Source organism: Colias philodice, chromosome 2 (assembly GCF_061535455.1).
Source record: "Colias philodice isolate Cphi_HAF_F1 chromosome 2, ilColPhil1 Martin Lab GWU primary, whole genome shotgun sequence".
Classification (NCBI taxonomy): domain Eukaryota; kingdom Metazoa; phylum Arthropoda; class Insecta; order Lepidoptera; family Pieridae; genus Colias; species Colias philodice.
Window position 1 is genome coordinate 11617893 of NC_143087.1, and position 18128 is coordinate 11636020.

General features: G+C 33.4%; 3 protein-coding genes and 1 long non-coding RNA gene across 4 annotated transcripts in view; 1 reads left to right on the plus strand and 3 right to left on the minus strand.

The window, feature by feature from the left end:
* The window catches only part of LOC149490773 (uncharacterized), an 819148-nt gene that overhangs the window by 686885 nt on the left and 114135 nt on the right, over positions 1 to 18128 (minus strand). The gene's annotated exons all lie outside the window — the stretch shown is intronic.
* LOC149490805 (caspase drICE-like) lies at positions 5 to 12365 on the minus strand. The gene is made up of 6 exons (XM_089709144.1): positions 12266 to 12365; positions 9045 to 9170; positions 8666 to 8802; positions 1276 to 1451; positions 874 to 988; positions 5 to 601 (listed from the first exon to the last, which is right to left on the minus strand). The coding sequence occupies exons 1-6, from the start codon at positions 12322 to 12324 to the stop codon at positions 378 to 380; spliced, it is 837 nt and encodes a 278-aa protein (XP_089565270.1). The 5' UTR covers positions 12325 to 12365; the 3' UTR covers positions 5 to 377.
* Positions 7321 to 8406, plus strand: LOC149490806 (uncharacterized). The gene has a single exon (XM_089709124.1). The coding sequence runs from the start codon at positions 7321 to 7323 to the stop codon at positions 8275 to 8277; it is 957 nt and encodes a 318-aa protein (XP_089565250.1). The 3' UTR covers positions 8278 to 8406.
* ast (single-strand DNA endonuclease protein asteroid) lies at positions 12725 to 15031 on the minus strand. The gene has a single exon (XM_089708474.1). It carries the CDS (start codon positions 14953 to 14955, stop codon positions 12754 to 12756), a length of 2202 nt encoding a protein of 733 aa, XP_089564600.1. The 5' UTR covers positions 14956 to 15031; the 3' UTR covers positions 12725 to 12753.

An 18128-nucleotide genomic window follows, 5' to 3' on the forward strand; every position in this document is an offset into this window, starting at 1 on the left:
AATCGTTTATTATTTTATCATAAATAACATAATTATGACTCAAGGTAACATATTTTAATAACATACTGAGATTAGTTATGATAAAAACTTTTTTACTATTCAACAATAAATTATTTTGTAGTTATTTATTTAAAAATATTTGCGATGTATAAAATTATCAATACGATGACTCAAAAAACTTTGTACGTTTCAAGTAAGTACCTAAGTTTTTTTTTCTTGAATTTACAAATGTTTAAATATTAATATTTTCCAACATTAAAATTGATTAAGTGCTCAATTTTCTTTTTATTTTACGTCACACCAAATTCAAAATGGCGTCCTACATGTCACAATTTTGCGCGAATTTTGCACAATCGGAATTTAGTTTTCAGGCCACTCTAAAACTTCAGAAGTTTGGTCAAAGTGTATCGTGTTTCTGGCATTTGTCGTTTATCATGGTGTTCCAGCCTCCTCGGTGAATATGTCGATCTATGGTGCGCTACTCTGTTATGGAGCATTGTTACCAAATGTAGCAGATCCAATTGTTCGTGGTAAGAAACTATTATATCGCAGAGGTCTTGGATCATAAATGACCCGTTGATATCCCGGTAACTGAGGTAATCTGAAAAAAAATACATTTTTTTAAAGGTGTCAATTCGAACTATATTATTTTTTTACGCACAATTAGTGAGTACTGAACGAAAATTATAATAACTGATAATAAACTGTAATACAGATAAAAACAGTACTGTATCTATAAATAGTAGGTATTACTCAGAAGCTAATAGACGATTTATAAAAGTATTATATTTGAACCTCATGCAACTAAGAATAAATTATGCAGGTAAGTACAGATATAAAAAAACTTCATTTATAAAAAGTACCCTCAATTACCTTCAACGGTCGAGTAGAGTACTAAGAAATCCGAATGAGTCGGCACTACGTACGAAACGCCAGAGCTATCCAGTTCTACTCGTCTTCCACTATCTGCTTTATTGCCCCTACATGCCTGAAATATCATCAAGTACATAATTGAAAGCAGTATTAGTATTACCTAGGTACCTACTTAGGAACACTTCTTTAACACGAAGTTCAAAATTCAAAAAACAATTTTTAGTTAACGTTTAGCTCAGAAAGTGGAAACGAAAAGAAACCTTCCACACCGTACCACCATTATTCAAAATCAACATCCCCTTATTAAATGGGCAATTTCAATAATTTTCAAAAGAGCAAGACCAATTTTCAAAATAATTGATCTTGACATGGACAAATTGATCTTGATCACTTTCCACCCACCTGAACGAATAAAACTTTAGGCTTAGCAACCAGAGAAGCGTGGCCATGCTCCAACAAAACCAGTACGTCCTTCAGAAGGTATGGCCTGTCAGCTGCATGCAACTCCCCGCCAGAGTCGCCATGTGTGAGGAATGCGAAGAAAATACATGATGTTTGTTTATGGTCCTTTTTGCTGACTGTAACGATTTCCTTCATTTTATACTAGTCCTAAGTCTTATTTATTCAGTGATCAATCGTATCTTAATCGTTTTATTGTGAAGGCTATATATACGTATAATATTCAGATAAAATGTTGTAAAAATATAACCGAGAAAGAACACATTATAACTTAGATTCTAAAATGTGATAAGTACATACCTAAATAATAAAATATTATATACTTGTTATTATACCACTTATTTTACGTCGACCCTAAAATATAGATATATATCTAGTTACCAGACTACCAGATAGCACTCTGACCTTACGTACCTCGTGTGACCCAAAAACTAAAAAAATTACTCCTAAGTAACTATAATTTTCATATAATTTAGTGAACAAAAAAAATTATAAAATACATACATAGTTATAGGTCTACCAGAATCTGATGGCATATTTATATTTAAGAAATAAAAGATTTTCATGTGGCAACTTATTTGACAACTATCAAATTGGTTGTCAAATTATTTGTCTTTTTTGCAGTTGATGAATAATTTTTAGGATTTTGTCTAAAAAATCTTCGAAAATGTCGATAAAGCCGCTGTGATCACAAGCAAGAGGTGTTGTTTAAAATGTGTATAGAAAAATATTCGATGAAGAAGGGTCAAACACATCACAATTTACAATTTTGAAGATTTTATTGGTAAATTGGACTTACCCGTTTTGATACTTTAAATTAAAAAATATTATATGTAGGTATCTACCTAACTATAATATTGTTTGTTGTGGTTTGTTGATTAGAATACTTATAATTTTATGAAAACTTATTACAGGAGTTTTCAATACGGCTATTTGTCAAGTCCAAGCTGTCTAAGTCAATTTTATAATGTGTTTATCTGTTAAAATATTTACGAAAATAAACATAAGTAGTTTTATTTTATTTTATAAAAAATTATAAGCAGTCTAGTTTTGATCTACATTATCATTATATCGATATTTTCACATGGCATACTGATAATGAATATATACAAATATAGGTATGTGTAAATAATAATATGTAGATATTACCTGTATAAAAGTAAAATGTATATTATATATTATGTAAGTTTGTACTTACATAATATTAAGTGGATATCTCATTATTAAGTACAGTATTGTCCACTTATGTAATGTGACTAATGATATTGAGGACAAAATAAAAAATACGCAGTATCAAGATCGTTCAGTCCATTTTCCCTAGGGTTGCACACTCAAAATTTTGATTTCCCTAATTGCCATCAGATTCTGGTTTACCTATACTACCAAACATTTTTCGATGGAATAACTATTTGAATTGTAGTTAACTCTTGGACTATAAAATTATTACGCCTTTACTATATATCTTTATCTTTTTACTTTTTTACGTGATTTTCATGTTCATTTTCAGCTTTATTAAGTCATTGTCTACGCCTGTTAATTTATAATAGCAATCGCGCACGCACCGACATGGATTGTCATTTTTATTAATTTATCATTTATTGGCCGGGTAGAATGTATTTTTTTTACTCATCAAGAAACCTTTGTACAATGGGGCGTTGGTGTTGAAAATAAAATCTTTATACAAGTAATATTGAGTTTCCCTAAAGAAATTCCAGTTCCCATGCCTAAAGCGGGAACAGTTTGGCGACCGTGACAGGACGAAAACGGATTTCACCGCAAAATACGAGTTAATTACAAAATATCTACACATCTACGCAACATTGTTTCTGGAATTGACGACTTCAATTTGGGACTGATTCCTGTCGAAAAGGATAACCTGCTCGTCTGAACAACGATACAGCTAAAGTGTCGTGCCGGAGTGCAGCTCATAGTACCAAGTTAAGTGCAAATCCTTAACACATTCCTATACCTAACCTTATAACATAAAATTCACGTTCATAATTATCCAAAAATTACCTATAATTTCGCTTCCATTTGTGTTAAACAATTCAAATTATAGTAATATTGGTTTATCAATACCTATCATCATTTCTTCACGCCAGATTCCCTTGTGGGATTGGCATGTAAATCGTAATTCGTTTGTTCCAAATTAAATTCATTTTTTGTTAACAACAATCTCGAATATCATAGCCCTTCTCGCTTATAAACTCGACTTCGCCGAATAATTTCAGGAGCCGTCTTCTCAGGCGACTAAATATCGCTTGCACGATCTTCTGCGAAGCAGCTGCGTGTGAGCAGCAGCCCGGCTACCAGCGGCAGGTTCCACCAGGCGAGGAGCGTGAGATAAGCATTTTATTTCTTCCATAATTTTATCAAGCTTGTTGACGTGCATTTAAATAATTAATTAATCGAAAAATAATTACATAATTTCAAAATAATTACATACAATTAAATTTTAATTTCATAACAATATTCAATTAAACTATTTTACAAAATGTCTACGGAACCTAATCCAAAGTTATTAAGAGATTTATATTCAAAAAGGTCTGCTATTAAGGGCCAAATTACAAAATTTAAAAATTATTTGGACAGAATTAGCGAGTCCACTTCAATGGATGAACTATTAATGGCTGAATTTAAATTGAAACTTGGCAAATTCGAAGCATTGTCAACAAAGTTTGATGTGTTGCAGACTGAGATTGAGGTTCTTAATTCTGAAAATATAGATTCTGAGATTGATGAAAGAGACGACATTGAGAACGATTTCGTCCAAGGTATTGCTTCTGCTAAAATAATGATTAAACAACATGATAATTTATTTAATGACAACGAAAATCGTAGAAAATCGATGGGCAATGAAGACTCTTTCCATCAAGACTCAAATGTTAAATTACCACGAATCGAAATCTCAAAGTTTGATGGTTCATACTTCCGTTGGCTAGAGTTCCGCGATACATTTTCAAATTTAGTTCATAAAAACAAAAATATTACTGATATACATAAATTTCATTATTTAATTTCTTATCTTGAGGGCGATGCGGCACGGATTGTCTCTAATCTCGAAGTGTCAACAGCAAACTACCAGGCAGCCTGGACGCTACTTTGCGACAGATATAATAACAAAAGGCTTCTTGTTGATCATCACTTAGATTCTTTACTTAATATTCAATCTATAACTCGTGAGTCCGACAAGTCACTACGTTTTTTAGTCGATCATGTTACAAAAAATCTGCGCGCCTTGTCTAGCCTGGGTCAGCCTACTGACTATTGGGATGTACTTATAATATTTATTTTATCTTCTAAATTGGACAAGTGTACTCTTGTTAAGTGGGAAGAGTATCGAAATACTATTGATGACATTCCAACTTTGCAACAATTTCAACGATTTTTAATCAACCGTGCAGATGTGCTAGAATCTTTGAATCGTAATAAGGTTGGCACTAATAATGAATCCCAAAATAATTCTAAATCACAATTCACGTCACGTCCCTCACAACTAAATTCACAAAAAAATAATAAATTTAATACAAATAGAAATACTAATTCATTTTCTACATATAATCAAAATAAATTAAACGTTTATCTTTGCATAATTTGTAACGAAAATCACAGAATTTATGACTGTCCTACATTTAAGTCAAAAAACATTCAAGATAGGCTGTCGTATGTAAATAAATATAAATTATGTCGAAATTGCCTCAGACAAGGGCATCCTGTCAGTGACTGCCGCATGGGTTCATGTCGACAATGCCAGCAAAAACACAACACTCTTCTCCATAATTCTAATGATGACGTCACTGCCAACTTCAGCACAGATGAACAAGTTGAATCAAACGAATCTGTAGCAGCCTTTTCTAGACAAATGTCCAAGCATGTTCTCCTATCTACAGCATTGATAGAAGTTTTTAACCCAATTAATAAGCAAGTAGAAAAGGTTCGTGCTCTCTTGGATTGTGGCAGCCAGTCTTCATTTGTCTCTAAATCCCTGCAACGAAGAATGTCATTGAGAACTTGCCCATTGCAGGCAATGAATGTCATTGGCATTGGCAATAATTCTTCTAATACAGTGCACGAAAGCTGTTTCACTCAATTAAAATCTCTAAATAGCAACTACAGCGTTACTCTTTCATGTCTTGTTCTCAACGAATTGACGGGCCGCTTACCTAAGACGCCAGTTAATATTCAAGGTCTCAAAATACCTAATTCTTTAACTTTGGCGGACCCTGAGTTCTACAAGCCAGCTCCGATTGAAGTTTTAATTGGAGCAGATATCTTCTGGGACATTCTAGAAAGCGAACAGCTTTCTTTAGGTCCTAATAATCCTAAATTGCAAAATTCTAAATTCGGCTGGATAATAGCTGGCCCAATCAACAATTCTCGTAGTAACGAAATTCATTGCAATCATGCCATAAATACAAACCCTACTTCTAACGAAATTCACAAAATGCTCACAAAATTCTGGGAGCTTGAAGAGCTACCCCAAAAAACTGTTCAAAGTCAAAATGACATAACATGCGAAAAACACTTTCTAAATACCACCACTCGCTTAGAAAGCGGCAGATTCTGTGTGAAGTTACCCCTAAAGGACTCACCTGACTGCCTCGGCGATTCATACTCTCAAGCTAAAAAACGATTCCTAAATCTTGAGAAAAGATTTAGACGAAATAAAGAACTAAAATCAAAATACATTGAATTCATTCGTGAATACGCTGATATGGGCCATCTATCTGAATCACCTACTCCTATTCCAAATCCATCATATTTTTTGTGTCATCATGCTGTCATAAAAGAAAATAGTGAATCTACCAAACTCCGAGTAGTGTTCGATGGCTCAGCCCCCACAACCTCAGGCTTCTCTGTCAATGACATCCTCATGGTAGGCCCAAATATTCAAGACTCTCTTTTCTCCATTTTAGTGAGAGCTCGGCACCACAAATTCATTTTGACCGGTGACATTGCCAAAATGTACCGTCAGGTCCAAGTTGAGAGTTCAGATCAAAATTTGCAGCTCATATTATGGAGAGAAGATGAGTCTCAGCCTCTGAAAACTCTGCGACTGAGTACTGTCACTTACGGTACCGCAAGTGCCAGTTACTTGAGCACGAGATGTCTTTGGCAGGTTGGAGAGGAATGTGGGGTCGAAATGATCAAAAATATTATTCAGCACGACTTTTATGTCGATGATCTGATCACCGGCTGTGATGATTGAAGATCAACTTAAATACATTCAAAATTCAGTTTCAAACGCTCTAAATTCAGCTTGTTTTCCTCTACGAAAGTACAAAACTAATTCAAAAAACTTATTTCAAAATTTACACGAAAGTAATACAGAACATATTTTAACAATCAGTGAGTCGTTGAGCACTCTCGGACTTTGTTGGGATCCATCGAAGGATGCCTTCAATTTTCCAATCGAAATTCCACTTCATAGTGACAAAATCACAAAGAGACATATCCTCTCAAGTTCATTTCGAATCTTCGATCCTTTGGGTCTTTTGAGCCCGTGTATTATTCATCCAAAGATGTTGCTCCAAAAATTGTGGCTCAAGGGTGTTGAGTGGGATGAACCTGTGTCGCAGGATATCAAAAATGACTGGTTGGACAGTGTAGATAATCTAAAATTTCTTTCAAAATTCGATATTTCTCGCAGAGTTCTTTGTGATTCACCAAAAATCATCGAATTGCATTCGTTTAGCGATGCATCTCGATGCGCTTATGGGCTCAACTTAACAAAAAACACGAAGAAGACTTACCTGAAGTCAAGGTCCATACAGCCGTCGAATCTGAAATTAATTTTGATTTTAAAAAATATTCTAAATTTACAAAACTTCAAATAACTTTCACTTACATTCTACGATTTTACCCAACTCTAAAAACAAAATAAAAATAATAAACTTACCGGCATTTTATTAATTGAATAATTAAATTATTCTTTTCAAAAACTGCGTTACCTGCACTCGTCTTCGTGGTCAGACCTATAATCCAAAAATGGCTGACTTACCTTCAAATCGCGTCAACGTTGACTTTCCCTTCAAGTCTGTTGGAGTGGACTATGCGGGCCCTTTCTTCATTCTAAATCGTAAAGGACGCGGTGCTAGAGTAATTAAGTGCTACTTATGTTTGTTTGTGTGTCTGCGTTTCAAATGCATTCACTTAGAGGTCGTGTCTGATTTGACAAAAGATGCTTATATTATGACACTTCGCAGATTTGTGGCACGCCGTGGGAAGCCAACCGAAATGTTTTCCGACAACGGTAAAAATTTTGTAGCTGCCGCGAAAGAATTGAATAGTTTTCTAAAGGCTAATCAGGAACCTCTCTCTGAGTTTGCTGCTCAGGAGGGAATACAATTTTCTTTTATCCCCGCTTACGCTCCTCACTTTGGTGGAATATGGGAGGCCGGGGTTAAGTCCGCTAAATTTCATATAAAGCGAGTCATGGGCAATACTCATCTCACATTTGAGGAACTTTCGACATTGTTTGCTCAAGTGGAGGCCATTCTCAATAGCCGTCCTCTGTGTCCCATGTCATCTTCCCCCAATGACTTCCTTTCCTTGTCCCCAGGGCACTTCTTAATCGGAAGACCATTGAATGCACTGCCGGCTCCTTCGTTGGACAACGCTAAAGAGAGCTCCCTGGATAGATATGGCAGACTTGAACAAATTTGCCAACACTTCTGGAAGAGATGGCAGAAAGAGTATATCTCAGAAATGCAACTACGAACCAAATGGAAGGTTGACAAATCAAAAATAAACGTCGGAGACCTCGTACTGCTTCAAGAGGATAATTCTCCACCACTTTGTTGGCGCATGGGGCGTATCGTTCGATTATTCCATGGAACAGACGGCGTTTGTCGAGTTGCGGACGTCGAAACTACAAGAGGCTGCGTTCGAAGACCTTTGGTTCGACTGTGTCCTCTGCCCACTTCTGAAGACCTTCAAGCTTGAAAATCTACGCTTTTCACCGGGGGGAGGATTATGTCTACGCCTGTTAATTTATAATAGCAATCGCGCACGCACCGACATGGATTGTCATTTTTATTAATTTATCATTTATTGGCCGGGTAGAATGTATTTTTTTTACTCATCAAGAAACCTTTGTACAATGGGGCGTTGGTGTTGAAAATAAAATCTTTATACAAGTAATATTGAGTTTCCCTAAAGAAATTCCAGTTCCCATGCCTAAAGCGGGAACAGTCATTAACCAAATGATAATAAATTAATGAAAAGTTCGTTGTACCTACACATAAATGAGAGATTTTAAAACAATTGTAATTTAGTTAGGCATAAAACAAAAATATTTTTTCTTTTTTTATTCGCTTTAAAAAAAACTTACTGTCCGCAACTTTTTCCATAATTTCCGCGTGTTCCTTGTCATTGTAGGTCGTTACTAGAAATCCTAGGTTTTGGAATACCTCCGTAAGCCTACTTACATCCTTTTGAGTTCCTTCTCGTGTGCTGGGACGTGAATTACTAAAATAAACTACAGATTATAATATATATCGAAAATTATATTGACATTTAACTCGTGTTTAACTCTCTTAACTTAAATCAACTTAATGATCATCTTTCGCGGAATAATCGCGAGTCAAGTCGAATAAATAAATTAAAATAATACAAAGAAAGAAAATTAAAGACTTTATTCAAGAGAACCAGTGACTAATTCTGTTATTTTTTTTACTAGATTTTTTTTAAAATACTAGTTAGGTACTTACTTAAAATACCGTGTTTTCTTGTACATGTAATGATTGAAAATGTACAAATATTTCTCTCCACTCATATCATAGTACCGATCGTTAGGATTAAATATCGGTGCCGTCCGTCTTATCTCATCGTTATGGCTGGAAAAATGCAATATTTTGCCAAAAATAAAAAAAATCTATAAAATTTATCTTTATTTATTTATAAACATTAAAATTAGACTACAAGCCCGCATATGAAAAAATATGGGTCAAATGAACCACCACGGGACATATCTAGTACGAAAGAAGAGCAAAAAATAATAAGATTCATCACTATGCCGTCACTTGTAAGCTGTCCAACTGAGTGCAGATGAGAATTGAAAAGTACAGGTAGACTCGGTAAATTTTGGTCATATATTTTTGTACGGCATTCTTAACCATCGATAGATCCATTAAAAATAATAAGAAACCGCTCAGTGCCGTACAAAAATGTTGGTCCACCAAGTCGGAATTTTCATTTAATTTCCGAGAGTTACCGGGGGTAAATTTGGTCATTTGACCATGTACGGCATCTGTGTCATACTATTGCTATACTGCTTTTAATCCATTATTCCGCAACGCCGTACAAAAATCATGGGGACAAGGGGAAAAAATCGAGAGTTGTAATCTCCTCTCTTTCCCCACTCCAGGGGGTCATTTGACACAACACGAAATAAATTTATTTTTAAAGTATTTTATGCATAGATAATATTTTTTCATGTGCCGTACATTTTCGTTGGTTCAAAGGGGAAAAATCTGAAAAAGAAAAAATCCATATAACGAAATGTTTGCTTTATATTTTGATAATAAAATATAAATATACATTAATATTAAGAAGCTCGAGGTGGTTAATTATCACCTTGGAAAGTCGGAGTCAAGTGGAATGGACTCCGTTAAATTGATGAACTAATAAAAAAGCTATGAACGAAAAGATGTGAATTATATGCAATCAGCCCATGAATACAGGTAAAGTCACAAGCAAATGCTAGTATTATATACATATTCAAAATGTACAAGTAAAGCGCTTTCAAATGATACCAAACACGGCATATTTATCTTAACTTTATTTTTTTACTCTGTATGTTTTGTCCGCTAGAGGGCGCCACATTAGATTTTGTGAAACCCCATATAGCCTTTAGCTAGCTGGTCGCTGGTTATCCAGTGAACAATTCAGACGCTTCTAATGATATGTCATTTGTCGAATTCTGATAAGTAGTTTAGAAGTTACGAGGGAATAGATGAACATACCTCCTTTTGCTTTGCCGTAGTTGGGTAAAAATATGTTAATGCCGTACTGTATCAAATGGCCATAAAGCACCCTTAAAATTGTAGCTTTCGTCGCTTTCATCAGCCTAAAAGATGTGGTCTGCACAAAAATGTACGGCATCGTTTTTTCCTAATTTATCTATGTTAATACTATTTAAAACAACGAATAAAGTGTAGAAAACTATTATATTTCATTAATCTACGATGTTTAAACTTTAACAAAATTTCTGGTTTTGCATTTCTCTATAACTTTTTTTAGAACGGTTTCTTTTGAACGGCAATACTATACAACAATTGAATTTTACAATATCATGTTAAAAAAAAGTTCCCGTACAGGGTCAAATGACCTTACAGCTCTTTATATCAAGAATTCGATGAAATTAAGATGATTATTGGTATACATTTAAAAGAACAATTATTTTTTGACGGCATTGCTTTTAATAGTACTTTTGAGTGCTAGATAATGTTTTGGAGCCGAAGCCGTACTTAGTCAAATGACCCCCTGGAGTGGGGAAAGAGAGGGGATTGCAACTCTCGATTTTTTCCCCTTGTCCCCATGATTTTTGTACGGCGTTGCGGAATAATGGATTAAAAGCAGTATAGCAATAGTATGACACAGATGCCGTACATGGTCAAATGACAAAATTTACCCCCGGTAACTCTCGGAAATTAAATGAAAATTCCGACTTGGTGGACCAACATTTTTGTACGGCACTGAGCGGTTTCTTATTATTTTTAATGGATCTATCGATGGTTAAGAATGCCGTACAAAAATATATGACCAAAATTTACCGAGTCTACCTGTACTTTTCAATTCTCATCTGCACTCAGTTGGACAGCTTACAAGTGACGGCATAGTGATGAATCTTATTATTTTTTGCTCTTCTTTCGTTCTAGATATGACCCCTGGTGGTTCATTTGACCCATATTTTTTTCATATGCGGGCTTGTAGTCTAAATACTTGTTAACTCAATCCTAGGTATTTATAGTAGAGCCAATTTAATAGGCCACATTTGACGTCTATCAATTTTATCTTCATAGGGTGGTAACCTGCTTAAAAACATCGATTAAAGTGAATTAATCGATACGGACTTGAAACATTTGTCAATCGAACTTGAAACACATGTCAATAATTTATGATAATTTTTATTCCTAAGTAATCAATGCATTCGATTCTAGATGTCAGATTTCGATTTTTAGAGTAACGTCTCTGGTATTTAAAAAGAAAAAAGGTTTATTGACACAAAATTGTAGCGACGTCAGTTCTTTAAATCAGAAATTGTTCATTAAGTTTAGAATGGTTTATCAGTAAAATCAAGTCCTAAAATTACTTCTATCGGTCATTATTATTATAAATATGTAATCGTAATTGAAAAAAGTTAAACAAATGTGCAGTTCTAACAAAACGAAATATCATGTTATTCTATGTCGTGGTTACTAGGTTACGTTGTTGAATTTTGTTGAACTGTCAAATGTTGCCTATTAAAATGGCTCTACAATAGGTACTTTTCCTCTGAAATGGTTTGACCGAATGTTATGATTTTTTGTTTATTCAGTTACCTGTAATAACTACCTAATGAACTAAGTAAATTGTATACTAATATTATAAAGCTGGAGAATTTGTTTGTTTGCTTGGACGCGCTAATCTCAGGAACCACTGGTCCGATTTTAAGCGGTAAGGCTGTCGCCTGTCCTGGCATCAATATTTGCTGGGTCAGTTTACTCAAATATGTTATTGGAAACATTGCTCATTATAAAATAATGAATAATTAAACAATTTACACATTTCGGTCGTAAGGTACATCACCTCATCTTTAAAAATATATAGTTAGGTACCTTTAACCTAAAACAATTGTATGATAGAAAACGTATTATTAGTACTTATTAATTTAAATAGCATTAAAAAGGATATTTTTTACAATAAAGTAAAAAATAAATAAATACCGAACCTTGAATTTTCAGCATTTAAACCGAAACCGCCAGCATCAGCTACACTTTCGTCAGCCATTTTGACTTTTTATTTTCTAATAAAAATATACACTAACAAAATGTTTTGCAATTCAAGCACTTACTGACTGATATATCCTGTGATAAGTAGATAACAGGTATTCACCGATAAGATGCTTGTCAACATGCACATATTTTTCTTTTTTTTCAATTTATACAAACAATCGAGGAGAAAGTTAAGGGGCTATATACAAAGTACAAAATAATAATAACTTTTTGAGTTTAATAAAAAGAAATGCTAAACGGAATATAGGTAACACAGCTAGATACCGATTTTTTTTACGCGACGCAGATAGACGTTTAAACTAAAATAAACTTAATTTATTACTCCTAGACCTAAAAAATGTCACATTTCAATGGACTAAAAAAATCGGGAAAGGGAAAATAATTTAAAAACCGTGTTCAAATATAAAAATATTTTATTCAAAAATTATATTATCACCTCTGATTCAAAACCTTTAATTAAAAATGCAATTTCTTCATCCACAGCATTCTTTTTTCTCCTGCGTCTTTTTTTAGTACCTTGAATAAACTGTTTGAAAGTTAATTCCATACTTGTAAATAATCTGTTTAAAATTGAAAATAAACTTTTATAAAAACTAACTACACTTACTGCACCATTTAAATGACTGTGAATAAATGAAATGGGGTCTGTTTCATTCTCAAGTCTCATTGAGACATTATAAACAAAGATCCCATTATAGCACTTAGAATACACAGTACTCTCAAAAGGGCAACCACAAAGAATATTTAAAGAATTTATTTTTTGCAGGCAACACTGAAACTGCGCGAACGCGTGTATTCTGTTCGAATCGTAGCTCTTGGGTTTTTTCCGTATACTGTCATCCAAATCAAAATATTTTAAGAGCACACTGGCTGCAAGTATGCAGTCGTCGTACTGAACTTTATTCTTATTCAGCATTTCTATGTCTTCAGCATTATTAATTGGTTTCTTTTTTAATTCTAGCAACTTTTTCGAAAACTTATTATTAAAATGGAAATGTCCTCTAGCATTTCCCAATTTCTCGTCAATTGCTTCTAGATAAGTGTAACATAAGATCAAACTGTGTACTTGTCCTATATGCACTTCACACTTAGAAATCCACCAAATAATTGATAATGCAAAAAGTTGAAAATTATACGGCAACAATTGAATAACATCAAAATCTAAATTAGGGAGTTTCTCATTTAAAAACTTATAAAAGTATCCATGTAGTTGTTCCTTAGTTAGTTCAGATAGGGGTATATCAAGAGGTCTTGTAATAGACATTTCATTACCGATAACCATTCTTTTATAGTTGCAATCCCTGTCTCTGCTAACATACATAAAGTTTTCAAATGCAAAGTCTGTCAAAATATCGAAAGCATATCTAAGTATAGGTAAAATACAAAGATGAGCATCGTCTTCTGTGTAATTTTCTGCTTGTGGGGAACAAAAATGTAAGTGATGAGTGTAGAGATTTATAAAGCAGTGGGGTACGCGTTTTAGCCGTATTATATCTGCAAACCACATGGGCATCTGGTGATCATTTTCTTCTACTACTTCATCATCATCATTGGATTCATTATCATCATCATTTGAGTCATCTTCACTATCTGAAGAATCACTTGTGCTATTTCTTTCATTTTCTGTTGAAAAATCTTCTAAATCCTCAATTTCTTTTACTCTTACATTTTCATTTTCTGCTTTGTTATCATATGATAAATTAAAAAACTTAAGCGATCTGCATTCTTTTTTATAATAACCATTTATACTTTCATTTATTAAATTTAGTACTTTCTTTTTTTCATATTTCTTAAGTCTGCCTATGATTTTTGCAATAGCAGATTCTAATGTTTCACTCTGGAGCCACAAGAAAAGGCCATGTATGCACCTCTGTTGATCATTGTGTCTCTTTTTGCCTTTTGGCATTTTCATCTGGGAAAAGAATTTACGAAACACTTTCTTTTTAACATAGTCATTTCCTAGTAATGTTGCTAGTAACGGCAGTAATTCTTTATCCAGGCCACCAAAATGCTTAGTTAAGAACTCAACTTTGTAAATTTTGCATTCTAGCACATAAATTTTTTTATCACCCATTTCTATTGGTATCGGTTTGATATCTATTGTATTAAATGGAATATATTGAACATTATAAATAAAGAAATCTGAGTCATAACTGAGCACAGGGCAATCAAGACATCTCGCTAATGCTGAAATTTCACCATCTGCCTCAAATTCACATACTGTGTACAAAACATTCATTTCATCTAAAACTTCTTTGAAAACATCTCTCAGTAGGAGTGGGAATATCTGAATACTTCCTTGCGTAACTGGATCCAAGCGGGATGCCCCCTTTAGTTTCGATCTAAGTCTGCTATAAGCAGTCCTTAATTTTCTTGTTTCGTAACTGCCATCAAAGATAACGTATGGAGTCACGTTACATTTTTTCAAACTTTTGAAGAAAGCTTTTATGTATGAAGCTATTCGATCATAATCTCCACCGAAAGCCGAAAAAGAATTGGTCGATCTGTAAATCTGAGCACATAGACTATGACCATCAATGACTAAATTGGTATCGTGCAGGTTGTGGTCATGCAAAAAACTATTTGAATTGTAGTTAATATACGTGGTTAAACCCCTTACCCCCATTTTAAAAACTATTTTATTTCTTTATTTTCATTTTTCATCCACATAACCTCAAATTGTAAACATGCTAATCAAATGTCAAAACAAAAATGACAGCACTGACAAGTGACAGCAGATGCCAGATTTTTTTTTCTATTTTATAACCATCGTACTCAGAGGAATAAACTCAGAGGAATAAACCTTAAACCCTCAGAGGAATAAACCTATAGAGTTCTTATATTGAGACAGAACAAAATACATATTTTCTAATGTACTTACTCTTAGTCAATAACACCATAAGTCAGATTGAGATAGCGATAGAGTATCTGCACTGTCTTCAAACGTAGCGCGCCGGCTATGTTTTGTTTGCCTTCCAGCTGGAGGTCTAGGTGCGTCAAGTGTTTTTAACGAAATATTTAGAAAATATAAAGTGTATAGTGTTTCTTTTTATTTGTCAGTGTGCTAAAATGACTATTGTATGTTTAGCTACCGGCTATTACTAGTCGAATGGGAGTTTTGGATGAAAACAATGAAAAAATATATTTCCATCGGTAAGTGATTTTCAGCAAATTGATAAATATTTATGTTCTAACCCTATTTGAAGGTTTTATCAAGCGCTTTTTTATAAGTTTATGTTGTAACTGTAACATTTACCCACTTTATGGGGTTGTGGAATACAAAAGAATTAAATAATTTTTAAAAAATGTCAAAATATTATCACGTTTGGCATTTTGTTTACCACCGTAGTGTTGTAACACATCTAGCGTATATTATCGATTTATGACAAAAAATCTATTTCATATTAACGTTGATTTATTTATTTTGTTTCTTATATGTATCAGATTTATATGTAGTAAGTAGTTGTGGTAGCAAATAATAGATGTAAATTTTCTACAGCAGGAAAATAAAAAATACCACGTGGTTGTTTTATTTGACTTATCTGTTTAGTTTGTTGTTTCTCTTTTAGATTATTAATAAATTCATTTTGTTTTAGATTTCCAGAGCTAAATAAAAAATGGGTATAAAACATGAGACGTGTAGATTGGACGCCGTCGAAATTTGCTAGATTGTGTTCACTGCATTTCGAGCCTGCGTGTTATCAAGATGGATACTCTAGAAGAATTGTGCAATCTTACGCTTACGTTTTTTTTTTGTTCCTTTAGATAATAAATACATTTGTGTGTGAGTGAATTTTTATTTGGAAATTTTTTTACACATTTACTTTAAATGTGTAACTATGTGAAAATTAAACGGTTGATTAAATGACAGTTCTCATAGATGAGAAACTACTACTGAAATACATACTTAATATACATGCGTTTTCAAAGAAAAACCCGCATAGTTCCCATTCCTGTGGGATTTACGGGATCAAAAGTAATTTTTCCAAATTTCATTGTAATCGGTTTAGTAGTATTCGCGTGAAAGAGTAACAAACATCCATCCTCACAAACTTTCGCTTTATTAGTAGGATGTAAGGAAAATGTTTTCTTTAAGACTGTCCTTTTATGAACTTGTTAAAATTCATGCTGACTGTGCCTTTCTCCTCACTCCTTTAACTTATTGATCTTTATTTTAAATAAGTTACATTTCAAGTTTTAAAATTTATTTTAAAATATACTAGCTTTCCGCCCGCGTTTTTAAAGAAAATCCCGCACAGTTCCCGTTCACGTGGGATTTCCGGTATAAAACCTATCCTATGTGTGTATGTACAAAATTTCATTGTAATCGGTTCAGCAGTGAAAGAGAAAGTTATCCATTCTCGCATAATTTCGCATTTATTATATTCGTAGGATTAAACAAATAATGTATTCAACTGAAATTTATGATTAATTTTGTTTTTTTTTATTATTTATTATTTCACGAAACCATAAATGCAAAATGCATTCACGATTTTATCGATTGAAGCACATCCCATCACTATCACCTTCTATCTATCTAAATACGTACCTATAGTAAAAATGGTGCCATGACTATGTTGAAACGTAGCTTGTAGTCTATAGCTATCTCATTCTTTCATACGACGTTTTCTTTAGATAGAGAGAAACAAATATATGTAAATTCTCAGAGCAATAAACCTATAGAGTACTTGTATCGAGCGTATACAATTTACATATATTTGTTTCTCTCTATCTAAAGAAAACGTCGTATGAAAGAATGAGATAGCTATAGACTACAAGCTACGTTTCAACGTAGTCATGGCACCATTTTTACTATAGGTACGTATTTAGATAGATAGAAGGTGATAGTGATGGGATGTGCTTCAATCGATAAAATCGTGAATGCATTTTGCATTTACGGTTTCGTGAAATAATAAATAATAAAAAAAAAATATTAATCATTAATTTTAGTTGAATACATTATTTGTTTAATCCTACGAATATAATAAATGCGAAATTATGCGAGAATGGATAACTTTCTCTTTCACTGCTGAACCGATTACAATGAAATTTTGTACATACACACATAGTTATTATACACACGTAGGTTTTATACCGGAAATCCCACGTGAACGGGAACTGTGCGGGATTTTCTTTAAAAACGCGGGCGGAAAGCTAGTATATTTTAAAATAAATTTTAAAACTTGAAATGTAACTAATTTAAAATAAAGATGGAAATGATGATAAAGTTAAGGGAGTGAGGAGAAAGGCACAGTCAGCATGAATTTTAATAAGTTCATAAAAGGACAGTCTTAAAGAAAACATTTTCCTTACATCCTACTAATAAAGCGAAAGTTTGTGAGGATGGATGTTTGTTACTCTTTCACGCGAATACTACTAAACCGATTACAATGAAATTTGGAAAAATTACTTTTGATCCCGTAAATCCCACAGGAATGGGAACTATGCGGGTTTTTCTTTGAAAACGCATGTATATTAAGTATGTATTTCAATAGTAGTTTCTCATCTATGAGAACTGTCATTTAATCAACCGTTTAATTTTCACATAGTTACACATTTAAAGTAAATGTGTAAAAAATTTCCAAATAAAAATTCACTCACACACAAATGTATTTATTATCTAACGGAACAAAAAAAACGTAAGCGTAAGATTGCACAATTCTTCTAGAGTATCCATCTTGATAACACGCAGGCTCGAAATGCAGTGAACACAATCTAGCAAATTTCGAAGGCGTCCAATCTACACGTCTCATGTTTTATACCCATTTTTTATTTAGCTCTGGACATCTAAAACAAAAT

What these genes read in the sequence shown, in the direction of transcription:
- ast (XM_089708474.1), bottom strand. Translation starts at nt 14,955, where the DNA reads ATGGGGGTAAGGGGTTTAACCACGTATATTAACTACAATTCAAATAGT.
- LOC149490805 (XM_089709144.1), bottom strand. Translation starts at nt 12,324, where the DNA reads ATGGCTGACGAAAGTGTAGCTGATGCTGGCGGTTTCGGTTTAAATGCT. An exon ending in TATGGAAAAAGTTGCGGACA is followed by an intron (nt 1,452 to 8,665) that starts GTAAGTTTTTTT and finishes AAATCGTTACAG; the next exon opens with TCAGCAAAAAGGACCATAAA. An exon ending in CTAAAGTTTTATTCGTTCAG is followed by an intron (nt 989 to 1,275) that starts GTGGGTGGAAAG and finishes ATGATATTTCAG; the next exon opens with GCATGTAGGGGCAATAAAGC.
- LOC149490806 (XM_089709124.1), top strand. Translation starts at nt 7,321, where the DNA reads ATGGCTGACTTACCTTCAAATCGCGTCAACGTTGACTTTCCCTTCAAG.